Below are 19768 nucleotides of genomic sequence, written 5' to 3' on the forward strand. Positions count from 1 at the left end.
ACGCCGGAGGTGCTTCCAGGAGCTGGGCAGCTAGGAGCAGGAGAGCTCGTAGTGGGACTGCTGGAGGGAGACGCTTCCAGGGGCTGGCTGGCCATGAGCTGCAGCAGGAGCGGGCACAGCTGCCTCCAGCGGTATGTGTGTGTGGCTGGCGGTGGCGGCAGCAGTGACACGCTGGAGGAGCCACCAGCCATGTCTGACGCATCGGCAGGAGTGGCAGCTCAGCAGCTAACCAAGATTAGTGCCAAGTGCTGCATGTCTCAGGCAGCCAATCAGCAGCTGTGGTTGTTCCCTTTAACTAAAGCCAGCCAACCCATGTCTCCACCCATTCTTCTGGTGGCGACATATTACACTAATACCGCTTTTGATAAACCCTCCCACAGATGACATTTGTAGGTCACACAGACCAGCTTTCTGTGTTCCCCAGGTAGAACAGCTCAGTGTTCTCCTGGCTGTTCTTAAATATCCACCTACTGGATTATTTACCTAACAGGTCAGACACTCCTCCACATATGATAGAAACCTCACTGATGACCCTCTATAACCAAACTTCCATGCCTGTCACATAGATCGATTGATAGACAGATCATCTAAACTATATATGCCGTAAGAAATCAACTATACCCCTCGTTGGTGACAAACCTCTGGCTGTAACGCAACTGGCTACATCGAGAGCCCTTCCCCACTGCTCTGTCCTTATTACGAGGCCGCAGACCCTAAACCCTATCCATAGTCTAAGCTCTACCTTTCAGATCACTGTCAGCTGTAAATTAAAGAGTTCAGGAGGAAATTATTCCTTTGTGGTCGTTGATGAATTTTACAAGACTGCTTCAGGAACCTGTGGATGTCAGTTCTGCAACAGCTGGAAAGTCACACGATGGAGATGACCAATGTTCTTTAGTTACAGACATGATTGTAGATCCAGCATAGACTCGATATTAATGAGCATAAAATATAGCGTGGCTGAATTGTTTGTGAACAGCGATTATGTAAGCTCTGTAATTCTACACGAAGTTGGCAGAGTCTACTCTGCTATATCTGAAAAACTCAGCTCAGCTTCACCGATACAGTTGGAGATGCTGTCATATGCATTTTCTCTTGTCCAGAATCATGGTGGCTCCAGTGATTGTCAGTAAACCCACAGCATATTACATCAGCGACATCAATATTTTTTCTGCCCTTTATAGAACAAGGGCTTTCAATGAAAGGCGGCTGGGAGTGCAAGATACCGAGACGCGTGAGAATCCTTCGCGCAGTTGTCTTGGCCATGTTAGATAAGCCTCCGATGACATTTCAATTAAAGCAAAGGATTCTTATTATAGTTTTTTCTAGACATAATCTGTATATATGGAGCATCGGAAGTAGAGAGGGGAGAGAGGGACTGATGGGTGAGTGGGCAGGGAGATTGCAAAGAGTGGAAAACTATTTTTAAAACATCAGACTTTTTTTGTTTTTACAAGAGTTTTTAATATGCCCTATAGGGGCGCAATAAGATAATGGCTGGAGAAGGAGTCCCTGGTCAGGTCACCTCTCTATGACTATTGGTCTATAGAGGGTCCGGTCAGGTTTTACCTCTTCTCCTGACATGACTTGACTTGCACTCCCCATAAAATAATTCTGGGGCATCTCATCTTTGTGATATGATGCTCCTCTGTTATTCTTCCTGGAAATGTTTAAAACATTGACTGGGTGCTACGATTTCCCTTGGCATAAGAACTGACTGTAAATAATCAGACACTATACAATCAGTATGAATACTGCCACAATGCATAAGGACAACCCTTATTGGCAAGGGGCAATGGCAATAGTCTGCTAAGCTTAGTGAGATTTATATGAGTCATAAGAGTGCTCTTTATAGCATGTTTTACAATGTATTGGCCCAAAGATATAAGGGTCACTCTAGACCAATCACCACGTGAGAATTCTGAGACAAGTTTTGACGCAGACACTTACTCGTATACACAGTGTGCAGCTGTGACTATCCACTGGGGACTGATGAGCGAGCCACCACACAAGTGTATGCCCTGGAACGTCAGACTGGCTTGCCAAGGCCACTGCCCCTCTGCAGAAATGTTCCCTCCCACGATACGTGTGGACGAGGAATAGCTGGGTCGATTTCCACAAACTGTAAATAAGTAGATTAAGGGATTAGTGTCAAGGTACAAAAAGTAATACATACATAGCACCGAAGGAACTGGAGAAGAAGAGATCCTCTGGGGATCAAGTCTCTGACAGATTAATGCACGCCAAAAGGTCCAGCAGAAGACAAAACCCCATTGGGGTAATTTGGGATCAAATCAATTGTAACTGGAGTCTATTTCTTATGGAAAAGTTCACAAATAACCTATTAGACCTAGGGATGTACTGATTATGCTTGTGGAGATCCAGCTGATACAGGCAATGCCCCCTGGGAAAAATATGCAAGTTAGCGCTCCTCCAGACTTAAGGCCCATTTACACGTAAAGATTATCACTCTAAATTCGTTCAAATGAAAATGAGCGACAAATTCTTACATGTAAACGCGGGTATCGTGCACTTTTTATTTGAGAGATGATTTTAGGGTGAACTTAAAATCCATTGTTCAGCTACTCAAAGGTGAAGCAAACACATTTATCTGCCAGTAGACTGCACACTGTTATCTACACAGGAGGCGGCATAATACATCGTATTCTGCCATCTGCCGCAGGCAGAATAGTGCGGCTGTGTGCACAGCTGGGCATGTGATTAATCACATGCTGGCCTCTGCAAACAGCTCCTGTGGGCCCTTTTACATGCAAATGAAGATGATAAAGTGGTAATGGCCATTAACACTATAGGCAAATAGATCACAAAATCTTTCAATCTTTCAGTTGTTTGAAATATTATCTTTGCGTGTAAATGGGCCTTTATGGGATATTTACCTATAAGTGGCCCGAGAGATAGTTTTCTTTCTTTTAAAGGAGAGCTAATTTACATACAATGATGATGATGGAATTCTTAACGAACGTGCACATGTTCCATATAGATAGAGGTTGGACCTCAGAAGCATCTTCACTGGTGGGCCTCAGAAAGCACAGTCCAGCACTAACACAATTGTTTAGATTCATTGTAGAGGTAGGAAGGTAGAACAACTAATCGAGAAAAGCATCATATTACTATTCCATTATACTAGTAATGGGGACGGGCCGTGACAACCTGTGAAAACAGCTGTTACCACATCTTGATGTGAAAAGTGACATTTAAAGGGGATGTTCCAAGATCTAAAGTTATCCTCTATCCATATTATAGGAGATAATTTTATGATCAGTGGGGAGCCGCCTACTGGACTCCTCACCGATCTCAAGAACGGAGATCCTGGCGGTCCGTGCATGAATGGAGTGGAAATTGCATGTGCAAGCTGCTGCTCCATTGATTTCAATGACAGAGCTGGAAGTTGGCAAGTACAAGCAACTGAATGGAGCAGCAGTATGAATGTGTGACCCTCCTTCTCAATATTGATAGGAGTCCTAGGTGTCAAAGTACCACTGATCATAAAGTTATCCCTTATCCTATGGATAGGGGGTATATTTAGATCTGGGTACAGCCCCTTTAAGCGTGGATCATCCCACAAATATCTGACCAGAGATTCAAATTGCTTACATGGGTAAACCAAGGATAAGTGTACATAATAACAGAGGAGATATGGTATGGAGTGGAATTACCCTTTAAATGACCTTCAACTGTTCAGTTAAAATACCACATTTACATCAGACTTTACATTCTCGTCAGTATCTCAGTTTGCAGAATGCAGATTGAAAGCCATGTGTCACATAAAATAACAGGATGTAAAGGTTCATTTAAAGTTCATGAATTTACAAACTGCAAAACAACAATTAAAAAAACATGCAATACTGGAATAGAATATCGTGTCAGTGGAAACCGCGTCAAGAGTTGGCTTATAAATTATTTTTCCACTGAGCAGATTCCTATTGAGATGTAAGAATAACATGGATTCCAATGCGGATTTCACTGAGCAATCTTCTCCTCTGTCCCTGCATTGCCCTGGTTCAGTCCTCTTTTCGGGCAGACAAGATGGCAGTTAGCTATCTTTAGACTACCTAATAAGCCACAGGGCATAGGTAGTCCTTGACTACCCATGCACTATACCTACCCTGTGATTGCTTGGCGCTGCTCAGATGATCAGGCTGTAGTGGCCCAGTATAACGGCCCCCTCCTGAATGGTGTGTCTGCCCAGTCTTGTGTTGTCAGTGTCTTTCGTGTTGCAAGAATGGTGTGCATTGCATAGTTGCAGCACTGAAGGAGTTAAATGCCTGGTATGTGGATGACTGTCTGGTTTTGTATCTTTTGTCTGTCAGGGGATGATGTCTAATATATGTGTTTTGGGTCTGCGCAGGAAAGAGAGTTCCATTCTTGTCCTGTCTGAGAGAGCAGTGCAAGGCAGCTGTCTGTGGGTACCTTCAACCCACAGACACAGAATGGAGGAGGCCGAGAGGATGGCCCAGCGAGTGTGGGGACTACTACTCCCCAGAAGTTCTGCAGTGTGTTCCCGTCCGTGAACGTGAATCCGGTTGAAAGAGAGAGAAAAAGAGAAGTGTTATACTGTGCCAGGACCTACAGATAACTGTTGCTGTGGTTCCTACTGACGTCCCATCAGTCCTCCCTGTCACATCACTTGTCAAGAAGCTGCTGAATTGTTCTGTTCTGAAGTTGAGTAAAACGACCCGTCACCCGTCAGTTTCCAGAGGCCGTGTCTTAAACTGTACCCGCGTGTGTGTGGATTTACTCCATCACCCAGGAATCCCCCCCACGGAAGTTACATAGGAGAGGATTTACTCCATCATCCAAGAATCCCCCGCTGTGGAAGAAACAGTGGCCTCATGAGACAAAATAGGATTTAAGGTAATCCATCACTTGGGTTCCTCTTTATTAACCTGCCCTCGGCCCTTGGACGTGTCACCAGTTACCGTCCGGGTGGGAGACAGTAGAGCCATCGTGACAAGGCCGAAACTCTACCTCGCTGTCTCCTAGGCCGTGGCCCACTCTTCGGTCACTGGAAGGCTAGTTAGAAAATGGCAGTGGCCATCTTGACCACCAGAAAACAGGACTGGAACTGATGCAACCAAAAGGCAAAGGGGAACATCAAGTGCAGGTAATATACTACCTCCAATCCAAGGACAGAATTTTGTCCTGCAACCGGAGGTTTGCTTTAAAGCAGATATCAGAGGAAGGGAAGTCCCCTAGCAGCAGTCAGACCATGTTACCCACTTTCTCAGCCTAGATTAGTAATCAGATTTTTCTTTTTAAAGATTTTTCTTTAAAAAAAAGATCATCCATAGGCCGGATTCCCATGACCATGGCCAGTAAGATCTGGTGCAAAAAAACTTCGAAGAGCATATAGACAACATCCGTGTGCTCTGCGATGTTCACGGTGAACCACTATTGTATGTCTAATTACAAGGCAACATTCCTACAAGTCAATGTATGATCTTCTAACAGGCCTTATAACATGACTGGGAGTATAAACCAAAACCAGAAGGAAAAGATAACCATGTACAGACAGACTGTTTCGGGGCTTTTGCCCTTCATCAGTGTGCAGTAGATTTCTGGCTGGCCTGGTGAGAGGTCTATGACATTGCATGGCCTTGTAAGTCTCTTCAGACTTACTATGTGGTCTCCATAGGGAGACACTGTACCCCTCCCGACTAAGTGAGGTTTTTTTCACACAGACCATTAATCTGTGTGAAAAATCGTCCGTACAAATAGCCTCTTGGACTATTATGGATCCATCTGCTGTCTATGAAATACACGGTTATCACGCGGCCTGAAAACACAGCCGTCTGAATGGGAGCTTCTTTAATTACATTGTCAAGTTGTTCCAAAAATTTCAAACTACCTTGTGTACGGACAAGTTGATATTGCGTACTCACCCACACACTTTATTGTGGTGACACTTCCTGAAGAGCAGAATTCTCTAGAAAAAGAAAATTTGGTGAAGTATTATGTAAGGAAATACAGAATTTATTGGTAACCAGTTTATCAAATGCAAATATGTTAAGGGAGTATTCTTGTCAAAAACATTTATCACTTATCCACTGGATATAGGGGGTAAATGTTTGATGGGCAGGGGTCTGACCACAGCCAGGGACTGCTGCAATCAATTCTTCTAGGGTCTAGTTTATACATCTGACTACTAAAATTGCACTATGTTTACCGGAATTTCTGACTTTGGATAATCCCTACATGTTAGAAGGATTCCTTGACAATAAGTTGATTACAACATATTCTCCTACTGACACCCTCAACGATCAGCTGTGGGTAAATTAGGCAGTAACTGTTCCGTTTCCCTGCAGTGCCCCCACAGGAAAAATGAAGTATTACATAGTTGTCATTCACATCAATGTGTTGTCTGAGTGATGTGGTATTGCTGTGCTCTCTGGATAGGGATTCTGAAGAGAGGACCCCTCCTCTATTAACTCCCTAATAGAATTTCCTAATTAGGTAAATGAAAATGGGTTTTCTAAACTGGATAACACCTTTAACATATTCTTATGACACTTCATTCTACTAGTACATTAAACAGTTATGTGTCAGGTTAACGGGGGTCTGACTGTCAGGAGCACAAGTGTATCTAATACCCAATTCCTGGTGACAGCTGCCCATGATTGCTCTTTATTAAACTGTATGACGACTGCCGGGGCTGGAGAGAAGAGCCGGATGGCTTTTCTAGGTGAGTAAATTATTTTTAAACTTTTTTTTTCAGCTAAAGATGATTTTAAGGGAAGGGCTTATATTTCAAGCCCTTTCCCGAAAATCATCGCTGCAGGGGTTGCCTGCAACCCACTGCTTTCAATGGGGCCATAGCAGCACCAGCCCATTGAAAGCAATGGGATAGCATCGCAGACTTGTGCCACAGCTGTGACAGCTATGGCAGAGGACTCCTTGATCACCGTGGTCCCTGTGGGGATGAAGATATCCCCTGCCATAGCGGTCACAGCTGTGGCAGAAATCCGCGATGTACTCCCTATGTTTTCAATGGGGCTCGCACTGCTGCCTCCGACCCCAATTAAAACAATGAGCGACATCGCAGGGTTTTCTCAGCGCTGTGAGGCTTGCGTTTTCACTCGCTCTCGCATTGCAAGAAAACATATCGCTAGTGGGTAGGCGCCCATAGGGCTTAAACAAAACAACGTGTTACGCAATACGCTTGCTCCTGTGCAATTTTTTTGCATAGTGAACAAGTATATTTTTAGCTATTTTTGCTATGCTTTTTATATTTTTTTTCATGACGTGCACAGTGCAGGTTGAATAATGTACTAACTTTTTTCTCTGGGTCACAATGAATTCAGCGATACCACATGTGATTTATTTTTTACTTTATTTACATAATAAAGGGAGAAAGGTGGGGTTTTGACATTTTTACTTTTTTTTCTTTTTGCTTTTTTTATTACTTTTTTGTAACTTTTAATTTTTGGCCTACTAGGGGACTTCATTATCTCAACAGCTAAGCACCCGCTTTCCTGTGGCATTGCAGACCCATGCCAGGCTTCTGATGACCCATGCCAGGCATCAGAATAAAGTCCATTAATAGCCACCATCAAAAGGCGTATGGACGGTCATTAAGGGGTTAAAGTAAAATTGAGCTTACAATCTAAACATATCATGAAAATATCCAAATCTTGCAAAAATAATTAAATATGATATGTTACATAATCTGTAGATCTGTCACAGCTGTCATTAGGTCGCTTTCACACGGGCGACAAAATCGCGTGATTCTCCCGCAGTGCGATTGCACAAGAAATTGCATGTTTGTGAAACCCATGCTTTCCAATAGGTTCCTTCACATTAGCGATGTTCTCACGGATGCAATGCTGTGAGAAAAAAAATTGTCACATGCTCTATAGTTGAGCGATTTGCGATTTTATTTTGTTTGTTTGTTTGGTTGGTTTTTTTTTGTAGCCCATGTTTCCCTATGGAGCCTCCTTGTTAATCACATCGCATCTCATGAACTAGTGATTTTCATGAGATGCGATACATTTTAACATTCTCTATCCCAAAAATAAGCCCTAGCTGCATTCCCTGAAAAAAAGGCATACTTACCTAGCAGGCTCGGTCCGGATCATCCTGCTGTTGTCCGGAGCTCCTCCGGGTGTCCTGCAGTCCTCGATCGCCCACAGATCACTTCCTGGTTGCAGGATTCATAAATTCCTCCAGGAAGCGATGGCTCTGATTGGTTCATCTCGCACTGCTCAGCCAATCAATGTAGAGCTCGAGGAACCAATGCGATGGATGTGATTGTTCATCTAGCGCTGCTCAGCCAATCAGAGACATCGCTTCCTCTTACAGGGGCCACAACACAAGATTAAATTCCATGTTTTGGGGCTAGCATGGGCCTGTACGCCCTACCATCATGTAACGTATCTATACCTTTCTATTTAAGTATGGTATTATTTCAAATTAGGACGCCAGTACTGTGATACAGCGCTGGATCCGTTTTTTTGACTACAGCCAGTATAGTCAACCATTAAGGGGTCTTCCATGACTGAACTATTGATGACCTATCCTTAGGATAGGTCATCAGTAATTGAACAGCAGGGGAGTGGACAAGTGCTTGAAACCTGCTGATCGCCGGGCCTCTGTGTTAGTGTATGCAGCCGATGTGCTATCAGAAGCAGACAGCTCTGTGCACACCACAGTGGCCCAGGATGGTATTACAGGCACAGTTCCTATTCAATTGAATGGTAACTATGCCTTCAATATCCCAGAACCCAAAGTGTTGGCAAGTATACTAAAGCCACTGACATCTTTTCCCACTGTAGTTTTGCCATCTATAGTAGCACTACTGTATGCTGCAGGAATACTTACTTTCCCTGTATAATCTGCTGCAGTAGCGTTTCCCGCATGTCAGGATTTGAAGATTTTGTTATAGACACAAACTCTCGTCTAAACCTTTCTTCCACAGCAGTCACTGCCACAGAGCCGGTGCTCACAAAGCTACACAACAAAGGAAGAGCGGGTAAAAGCAAAGCTATTAAAAATGTGAAATTTTGAAAAATGTGCCGAGGATACGACATTTTGTTGAATCTCCTACTTTCATCATCTGGCTGTTTTTAGGTCCAACAGTCTGTGCCGACTTATTTGTTTACAGAGCAGTCTGAGCCCCATTTTACTGATACACAGGCCAAATTTCCTGTATAGACACATATTTAAAATATAACATTATGGCTAATGGCAGTCACCACTAGGGGGAGCTCAGGAACTAACAGTATACTGTGTTATTGTGTTTAGAATATAAATTGTATTCAGTAAGTTCCTGAGCTCCCCCTAGTGGTGGCTGCAGGCGGATATAATTTTATAATTAAACTGTATATCTATGAAGGGGATTCAGATTTTCATATGGAAAAAACATACATGTGGGCAATGATGTCGCTGTCAGCACAATGTTCTTGAGTTCACAGAATAAATGCCAATCCATTTTACAATATTAAAACATAACGTTTATTAATGAATAACAGAAATGAAACCCACTATTATTACCTTTTCAGGCCCTACACCAATCATTGTAAGACAGAGCACCCAACCCTGAAAAGGGCAACCCCATGCTGGAAGCTGACCCTGATGTATGCTGTCAGGGGCAAAATGATCCATGCCCGATTTTTGGTTGATTCTATTCAGGACTTGCCTGTTATTCCCTACAAAATGTGATTTTACTGCAAGTTGGATTACAGGTTGGTTATCGTTCTGGACCTGTGTGAAGTCAGACGTTCCCAAGTCATGCCTTTTAGTCCACACTACCACAAACTAAGGCCCCTCACACACAAGGTCGGCAAAACACCGCTATTTGACTAGCGTCATTTTGCCGCGATTTCAGCACTGGAAATGGATGCAGGTTACTGCGTCTGACAGTGTTTTTAATGCATCCCACCATTGTGATGGGTAATGAGGTGTGTTAATCGCAGTAAAAAAGAGCAGGCAGCGCTCGGAAATCATGGCGCTGGACAGCACCGCATTCGAGCGCATATCTATGAGGCCCCATTGAAATCAATGGGAGCATAATACAACAATTATAGTGCCGTTCAAAACGCAGTGGTAATAGCATTAAAAACTGATGTTTCAGAGTGGCGTATGGCAGGGTTTCCCAACTCCAGTCCTCAGGGACCGCCAACAGGTCCTGTTTTCAGGATATCCAATAGTAAGACCACCTGTGGCAATGTCTGAGGCACCGACAATAGTTACATTACATGTGCAACACTGAGGAAATCCTGAAAACATGACCTGTTGGCGGTCCATGAGTTGAGAAACCCTGGCCTAAGGTATATGTACCAACAGTTGAACAACATGAGCCTTCCCCAATTCTGCCAGGAAAGCCCCCAAAACATCAGCATCACACATTTTTTAACCCCTTAAGGACCAAGCATAGTAAATTCATAGTGCTTGGTCCAGGACTTTAACCCCTTAGTGACGAAGCCTGCTTGCGCCTTAGTGACGGAGCCAAATTTTGGAAATCTGACATGCGTCGTTCAACGTAGCATAACTCCGTAAAGGCTTTACATATCCAAGTGATTCTGACACTGTTTTTTCGCCACATGTTGTACTTCACTTAGGTGGTAAAAAGAGACCAATATAATTTGTGTATATTTATTAAACGTACCAATATTGGAAAAATTTTGAAAAAATTGTCATTTTTTCACATTTTCAACCGTAATATCTCAAATATGTTCAAACATACTGTACAAATTTTTGATAAGATATATATTTCCATCTGTTTACTTTATTCTGAATGCACACTTGAAAAACTTGTGTTGTTTTTAACCATTTAGAGGACGTACAAATTTAACATTACTTTTCAGCATTTTGAGGAGCACTTTGTTTTCCTGCACCAAGCCAAGTTTGCAAAGGCTCATGGGTGTCAGAATAATAGATACCCCATTTTTTAAAATGACCCCATTTTAAAAACTACACCTCTTAATGTATTCACTGAGGGGTGTCATGAGTATTTTGACCCTACCAGTTTTTTTCAGGAATTAATTCAATTTAGAGGAGGAAAAATAAAATTTCATATTTTTCCAAATATGTCATTTTAAAGACATATTTGTTTCCTATAGTGCCCATGAAAATGAGGATTGACACCCCAAAATGGATACCCCTGTTTCTCCCGTGTTCAGAAACATACCCATTGTGGCCCTAATCTTATGTCTGGATGCACAACGGGGCCCAAAACGAAAGGAGTAGTCGGTGGTTTTCAGAACATAAATTTTCCTTGAAGGCGTTTTAGGCCCCATAGCACTTTTGTAGAGCTCTTGAGCGCCCAAAACCAAAAAGAACCCCCACAAGTGACCCCATTTTGAAAACTAAACCCCTTAACGAATTTATCTAGGGGTGTACTGCCCATTTTGACCCCACAGTTTTTGAATGAATTCAAGCAAAGCAAAAGGAAAAAAATGTGATTTTCGTTTTTTTGGCAATTCTTTCGTTTTAAAAACTGCTTTTTTAGTACAGCACACATATGAATGAAGACTTGCACCCCAAAATGGATACCCCTGTTTGTCCCGTGTTCAGAGACATACCCATTGTGGCCCTAATCTTTTGTCTGGATGCACAACGGGGCCCAAAATGAAAGGTGTAGTTGGTGGCTTTCAGAACAGAAATTTAGCATGAAGGTGATTTAGGCCCCATTGCCCACTTGTAGAGCCCTTGCGCGGGCAAAACGACAGAGAACCCCCACAAATAACCCCATTTTAAAAACTAGACCCCTTAACGAATTTATCTAGGGGTGTACTGTTTATTTTTACTCTACAATTTTTGAATAAATCTAAGCAAAGCAGTAGGAAAAAAAATACAATTTTCATTTTTTTTGGCAGTTGTATCAATTTAAAAACTGTTTTTTTTTTGTACAGCACACATAGGAATGAAGACTTTCACCCAAAAATGGATACCCCTGTTTGTCCCGTGTTCAGAACCATACCCCTAGTGGCCCTAATCTACTTAAAGGACACATGGCTAGGCCTATAATGGAAGGAGCACCCGTTGGATTTCAGGGTACAACGGAATAAATTCCAGGCCCCATCGCCCACTTATAGAGCCGTTGAGCATCCAAAACGATAAAGAAACCCCACAAATGACCCCATTTTGAAAACTAGACGCCTTAACGAATTCATCTAGGGGTGTATTGCGTATTTTGACCCCACAGTATTTGAATAAATCTAAGCAAAGCAGAAGGAAAAAATTACGATTTTCATTTTTTTGGCAACTTTGTCAATTTAAAAACTGTTTTTTTTTGTACAGTGTACATAGGAATGAAGACGTTCACCCCAAAATGGATACCCCCGTTTGTCCCGTGTTCAAAAAAATACCCCTTGTGGCCCTAATCTACTTACAGGAAACATGGCAAGGCCTAGAATGGAGGGAACACCCGTTGGATTGCAGGGTACAACTGAATAAATTCCAGGACCCATTGCCCACTTGTACGGAATAAATATTGACACCTTAAAAAATTCCCCATCCCCACCCCACCCCCCTCCGCGCCCTTTTCGGCATTCCCCAAATCTTAGATAAAAGTAATAATGTGAACTGTGTAGTATTTCCAAAGACAGGGGTAATTACGGAGGCTGGTTGGGATGGGTACATGGGGCAATAAAACCGGTATCCCCCCTCCTCTCATGCTTTTTGGGGGGTATTTAGTGACCTCAGTAGCGGGTATGGGGTGTAAAAAGTGGCGCTCTGTGAGTCTCCGTAATCTCGCTGAGGTGCAGTGGTCTCACACAGAAGGCGCTCAACAAGCTGCTCCTGGAACTGCATGAAGGCGAACATTCCCGGGGCTTCTTGTAAATTACGTATTACAGGTAGCGGTCTGAATAATGCCGGGCTCAAGCAGCCGTAGGCAGAATCCGCTTGCGGAGGCCCGCAGCGGATTCCATCTGTGAGCCCGGCTGTGACCCTGCATACGACTGCGTAATGTACTGCGCATAACTGCCTACTCACACAGGCGGTCATGCGCAGTATATATATATTTTTTGTTTGTATTTCCCGCACCGTCGCTTAGCGATGGCATGGGTACCCGCAGCCCGTATACAAGGTAGTTGCGTATGGGCTGCGGGTATATCCGCGATCACGGAGCACAATGGGCTCTATGTTGCGGATATCCGCAGTAAAATAGAACCTGCTGCGTTCTCTTTTCTGCGAATGGATTACACAATTCTAACCCACTAATGTGAGCGGAATTGTGTAATCCAATGCGATTGATCTGTGTATTACCGCATCGGTGAGGGGAGATGAACCTTCACCAATTTTTTACTTTTACATGAACGGCTTTATCCATTGGATAATGGCGAACACATGATCAGGAACCGCTCACCGCAGCCCCCCGTTAAATCTCCAGGCTCTCGGCTAAGTTTTGTAGCCAGGAGCAGGGAGTTTTTAAACTGCCACAGCCATTTTGGCAACATGCGCGTGCGCAGAAGCTGGGGTAAGGTCCGCAGATAAATCCGCGGGCCTTAGGTATATCATTTCATCCTCCCTCACGGATATGATCCGTGGGGGGAGATGAAACGCAAGTTTTTTAAACTTTTTTCTTTACTTTTTACACTTTTTTTTTTTTTTTGACTTTTTATACTTTTTGTTTTACTATACATGATCACTGTCATCCATTGGATGACAGTGATCATGTCCCTGGTGAAATCCCTCTGCTCCTGGTTACACATGGCAGCCAGGAGCAGAGGGATTTTAAATTTCCCGGGGCTCGAGCCCCTCTGTGCACGCGCCCGCTGTCAATCATCGGGCGCGCATGCGCAGAAGGGGACTCCAGTCCCAGAAGACCGGGACACCGCTGAGGATCAGGGGTGAGTATTTTCACCTCCCCTCATGGAGGGGATTTGAAATTTGCCGGCGGCTCCCGGGCTTCTGCGCATGCGCGTGACATTATCATCTGGCGCGCATGCGCAGAAGGCAGGTGGCGGGTCCGGGTGGACAAGATCTCCGGGGGACACCGCCAACAAGCCGGGTGAGTATTTTCAGCTGCCCTGATGGATCCAATCCATCAGGGCAGCTGAATATCTGACTTTTTACACCTTTTTATTTACTTTTCTGCGATCGGCGCTATCCATTGGATAGCGCCGATCGCAATACCGGGGGGACTGCCCGCATCCTGGGATGACAGCTCCATGCTGTCGGCTACCTGCGGGCACCGACAGCATGGAGCTGTCACGTCCTCAGGCAAGTGGGCATTAATCCAAAGAGGATGCATAAAACTACGTCCTCTAGGATTAAAGCCCACTTACTGAGGACGTAGTTTCCCGATGGGGCAGTCGTTAAGGGGTTAATCCTGGACAATAGTAAAAAATCAAGCAGGAGCAGGTCAGGTACTTGCCTGTTAGTCACAGCTGAGGACCCAGAGGAGAAGGCAGAAGTGGATTTTAAGCACTTCTGACCTTTCCTTCACAGGCTACATAGCGCTCATTGAGCACTACATAGTACAGAGGGAAAGCGAAAGTGTTACTTCCACTACTTGACCCAGCAATCACATGACTGCTCGGTGCCCCCTGCCAAAGTAGAGCTGCAGGGTCCTAGGAGACATAGATAAAATAAATCTTGTTATTTGTATAGCACCAACTGATTTATGCAGCGCTTTCAGGTAATTGTTTTGTTATTCTTTACTCCACACCAAGCTAGGTGCTCATTTTACCGACCTCAGAAGGATGGAAGGCTGAATTGACCTTGAGCCGGCTACCTGAACCATTCAGGGATTGAACTTGCAACCTTCAGGTCGTGAGCGAGAGCTTACACTCTGCGTCACACAAGGTTCTATAGATCAGTTCTGTTAATGACTATTGTCAGCACAGGGGGGATGTTTTTCCCTGTAACTGGTGTTCCTATGGATGCCCCAGCTACGGTGAGAAAAAAATCAACACCCGCATTTCATTAGTATGCATTAGTATTTTTATATGTAGTTTGCTAGTTGGTGGGGGAGCCCAAGATGTCAGCCAGTGTGGCCCACCTTGGAGATACAGGGCAACCCGCTGTCATATCAGCCAGGGTTGTTATCCTGTATGGTGGGTCACCACCCATCTATGGCTGACATCTTTGGTATCGTTCACATGTGCAGGCTATTAGTATATGCAGTCACTCCTCCCCAATCTGGGCTGGGTTGAGTGGGTGACTGCATATTAGCCTGCCAGGAACAAGCTGCTCCTCCACACATTATTGTCTGGCTGACTACATATCTTCAGGGCTTAAGGCCATTGCGCCTGCCCTACGGCGATTGTGCCGGTGGCGATTGTGCCTGCCTTATGGCGATCGTGCCTATGGCGACTGTGTCTGCTTTGCAGACCTTCAGGTATTGTATTTTTGGCTTTTTCAGTGAATAATAAGCTACGGTGAGAAAATACGAAATTAAAAATAAAAAAGACGATGTGAGTGATATAGATGTTAAAAAAATAGTTACAAAAATAAGTAAAAAAAAATATTACAGAATAAAATAAAAAAATATATATATATAAAAGAAAATACCCATCGCCGACGTCAACCAAAACGTTGCCATATGAATCCTGTAATCCAAGACTATACAAATTATATATCAAAACATCTGATATAAAAAATGCAAAAGATATTTAAAAAAAAAACCCTATAAGTCATGGAAAAAAATCACAGCAAAAATAAATTTGGTAGCTGAAGAAAAAAAAAATAGGGCACTAAAATCACTAAACGGGTAAAAACCCTAAAAAGTGTCAGGTTCTTTAGGACCAAAACACCCTGGCCATTAAGGACAATACAGATTATCATGAACCATCAGAACCCTGTACCTGAGGTTGTACAGAAGTACACAAACTCTATATTATACAGTCATAGTCACTCTGTGTGCCAATGTATGCTGCCTTCATAGCAATGCTCCTATGGGAAAATAGCTCCGTAATACACCATGAGATGAAGCGTATCACAATATTAAATTGGAGGCATACAGAGCTAGTGTAGAGGCCTGCTATAAATGTATGGCTGCAGTAATATGTCATTGTTCTGCATGAACATCCTGTCATATGACCTCTAAGAATAAGTTCTGTTGATGTTACCATGGCAACCCCAGAGCAAGCAGATTACTTCTAATGAGGAGATCAGAAAAAAAACACAGGAAAAAGCAAAAAAAAAAAAACAACTAAAGAAGGTGTACGGATTTAACAAGTGTTTGGTACAAGAATGTTTATATACAATTTGTAGTAACATAGTATGCTAGGCTGAAAAAAGACAAATGTCCATATAGTTTAATCTGTTTCCATCCCCCTTGTTAATCCAGAGGAAGGCAAAAAAAAAAAACAACAAGGCAAATTTACCCCATTTGAGAAGAAAAAATTCCTTTCTGGCTCCATAATGGTAATCAGAATAATCCCTTGAATACAAAATGAATGAACGACCGCACTACACAAATAAGGTAAGCATTATATGAATACGTTCGTGCGGTACGTGCTACATGTTTAGATTAGTAAGTGTCAGTATATTAGGAGGGCCCTATATTGGACAGTAGTGATGGGGGATTCTTCCCTCTCCGGTCAACCCACTCATCACCCTATATTGGATAGTAGTGATGGGGGATTCTACCCTCTCTGGTCACCCCACTCATCGCCCTATATTGGACAGTGGAAATGAGGGATTCTACCCTCTCCGGTCACCCCACTCATCGCCCTATATTGGACAGTGGTAATGGGGGATTCTACCCTCTCTGGTCACCCCACTCATCGCCCTATATTGGACAGTGGTAATGGGGGATTCTACCCTCTACGGTCACACCACTCATCGCCCTATATTGGACAGTAGTGATGGGGGATTCTCTCCTCTCCCGTCATCCCACTCATCGCTCTATATTGGACAGTGGTAATGGGGAAATTCTATCCTCTCTGGTAACCACACCCATCAGAGTCAAAAACATTATAAAAGAAACACATAGATAACTCAATTTACCTTGAGAACCCTAACTGTTTACATGTCAGATTCCCATACAAGCTTTTCCATCCATCAGAACAGACGGTTCTCCAGGAGCCAGCAGTGAAGGCCTGCAGCACGCCGTTCCGTCCACTCACTCGCACTGCAACATATTTTACAAAGTGTATTAGTATCTCATAAAAATTGAGTGTGACTCTAGGCATAGAGGAAAAGCAAATGAATTAGGCCTTTCTGGGGTCAAACTGGAGAGGATCCTCCTGTAGAGCTCCTGTAGAGATCCTCCTGTAGACTCTGGTACAATAATGAGCTCCAAAAGGTCCATCAGAAGATAATCTCATTTGGAGGTGAATTTTAGCAATCATTTACAGCAATTCTAGGGTCCATTTCTTATGTGATTCTACTATTAGACCTTACTGATATGTCCTGTGTATGCCAATGCACATATTCTGCATATACTGTATTATGTCCACTGGTCAGGACTACGGACATCCCGCATCTCCTCCTGTCATCAGGCATATGCAGTATCATGTTCCCCATGTTGTCTGTGACAGACTGCATGTTTGAACAGATTCTTGATATCCCTAGGGTACACATGCCTGGTGTGCCTTTTATAGGACCTGCACACAGCTGGCTTTCTAGCACACAAACCATTACTAAAACGTCTTTGACTACTTAAAACTACTTTCCCCATCAACAGGTATCTAAACATTTAGTCTCCATACTGTGTGAAGGTGTGAAGTTGCTTCTGTCTGTTCTCCTGATATTTGATGTGTACCTAAACTATCCAGCTTTCCTGACACCTCCAGTCCTGACCTTTGTTTATTACTTGACTACACTTTCTTTGTCACTGCCTGCCCTGACCCTTGGCCTGATCTGTGTTGCGAACTATTTTTTGCCTGTCTTGCTCTGTTCTATGACTACTTCTGTTGTGGTATACTATATCTTCTTATGCCTCTTCTTGTTGTAAAACAAGTCTATACAGTACAGAGGCAAATTCATATGACCATTTCTGTTCATGTATCTACTAGTGATGAGCGAACGTACTCGTCCGAGCTTGATACTCGTTCGAGTATTAGCGTGTTCAAGATGCTCGTTACAAGAGCCGAGCACCACGCGATGTTCGAGTTACTTTCACTTTCATCTCTGAGACGTTAGCGCGCTTTTCTGGCCAATAGAAAGACAGGGAAGGCATTACAACTTCCCCCTGCGACGTTCAAGCCCTATACCACCCCCCTGCAGTGAGTGGCTGGCGAGATCAGGTGTCACCCGAGTATATAAATCGGCTCTCCCACAGCTCGCCACAGATGCATTCTGACATAGCTCAGGGAAAGTGCTGCTGATGGTGGAGCTGCTATAGGGAGAGTGTTAGGAGTGATTTTAGGCTTCAAGAACCCCAACGGTCCTTCTTAGGGCCACATCTGACTGTGTGCAGTACTGTTGAGGCTGCTTTTTGCATCGTTGCACACTTTTTTTTTTTGTATATCGGCCGTGCAGAGCATTGCGTCCTCAGTCTGCAGTAATTTTACATAGTCCAGGGCCAGTAGTGGTGAGGCAGGGAAAGTGACAGATATACTGTCTATATAGGCAGTGGGCTTTTCCAAAACAATTTGGGAAAAAACTTTCTATTTGGACTGCCTGTGACCGTCCTCAGTGTACTGCGTCTCTGCTGGGGGTAGTTGTCCTAATTAATACGCAGCCAGCTAAGTGTTACAGCAGGCTTGAGCAAAATTCCTGGCTCTGCTGTGCGTTCCGTAAGCGAAGTCAGCCTCAAACAACAGGCCAATAAGCGGCACATTTAATTACAGCGTTCTGTTTCTGCACTACTGGTAATACACCATGCTGAGGGGTAAGGGTAGGCCTAGAGGACGTGGACGCGGGCGAGGACGCGGAGGACCAAGTCAGGGTGTGGGCACAGGCCAAGCTCTTGATCCAGGTGTATCGCAGCCGACTGCTGCGGGATTAGGAGAGAGGCACGTTTCTGGCGTCCCCACATTCATCTCACAATTAATGGGTCCACGCGGTAGACCTTTATTAGAAACTGAGCAGTATGAGCAGGTCCTGTCGTGGATGGCAGAAAGTGCATCCAGCAATCTATCGACCACCCAGAGTTCTGCGCCGTCCACTGCTGCAACTCTGAATCCTCTGGCTGCTGCTCCTCCTTCCTCCCAGCCTCCTCACTCCATTACAATGACACATTCTGAGGAGCAGGCAGACTCCCAGGAACTGTTCTCGGGCCCCTACCCAGAATGGGCAGCAATGGTTCCGAATCCTCTCCCACTGGAGGAGTTTGTTGTGACCGATGCCCAACCTTTGGAAAGTTCCCAGGGTCCGGGTGATGAGGCTGGGGACTTCCGGCAACTGTCTCAAGAGCTTTCAGTGGGTGAGGAGGACGATGACGATGAGACACAGTTGTCTATCACTCAGGTAGTAGTAATTGGAGTAAGTCCGAGGGAGGAGCGCACAGAAGATTCGGAGGAAGAGCAGCAGGACGATGAGGTAACTGACCCCACCTGGTTTGCTACGCCTACTGAGGACAGGTCTTCAGAGGGGGAGGCAAGTGCAGCAGCAGGGCAGGTTGGAAGAGGCAGTGCGGTGGCCAGGGGTAGAGGCAGGGCCAGACCGAATAATCCACCAACTGTTTCCCAAAGCGCCCCCTCGCGCCATGCCACCCTGCAGAGGCCGAGGTGCTCAAAGGTCTGGCAGTTTTTTACTGAGAGTGCAGACGACCGACGAACAGCGGTGTGCAACCTTTGTCGCGCCAAGATCAGCCGGGGAGCCACCACCACCAGCCTCACCACCACCAGCATGCGCAGACATATGATGGCCAAGCACCCCACAAGGTGGGACGAAGGTCGTTCACCGCCTCCAG

General features: G+C 44.4%; 1 protein-coding gene across 1 annotated transcript in view; it reads right to left on the reverse strand.

The window, feature by feature from the left end:
* The window catches only part of TMPRSS3 (transmembrane serine protease 3), a 96340-nt gene that overhangs the window by 60864 nt on the left and 15708 nt on the right, over positions 1–19768 (reverse strand). Inside the window, exons 4-7 of the mRNA XM_066598567.1 lie at positions 16918–17041; positions 8839–8967; positions 5904–5947; positions 1951–2122 (exon numbers count right to left, since the gene is read on the reverse strand). Coding sequence (XP_066454664.1) covers positions 1951–2122; positions 5904–5947; positions 8839–8967; positions 16918–17041 — 469 coding nt within the window. The remainder of the gene's footprint in view (positions 1–1950; positions 2123–5903; positions 5948–8838; positions 8968–16917; positions 17042–19768) is intronic.

This window comes from Eleutherodactylus coqui, chromosome 4, assembly GCF_035609145.1.
Source record: "Eleutherodactylus coqui strain aEleCoq1 chromosome 4, aEleCoq1.hap1, whole genome shotgun sequence".
Classification (NCBI taxonomy): Eukaryota; Metazoa; Chordata; class Amphibia; order Anura; family Eleutherodactylidae; genus Eleutherodactylus; species Eleutherodactylus coqui.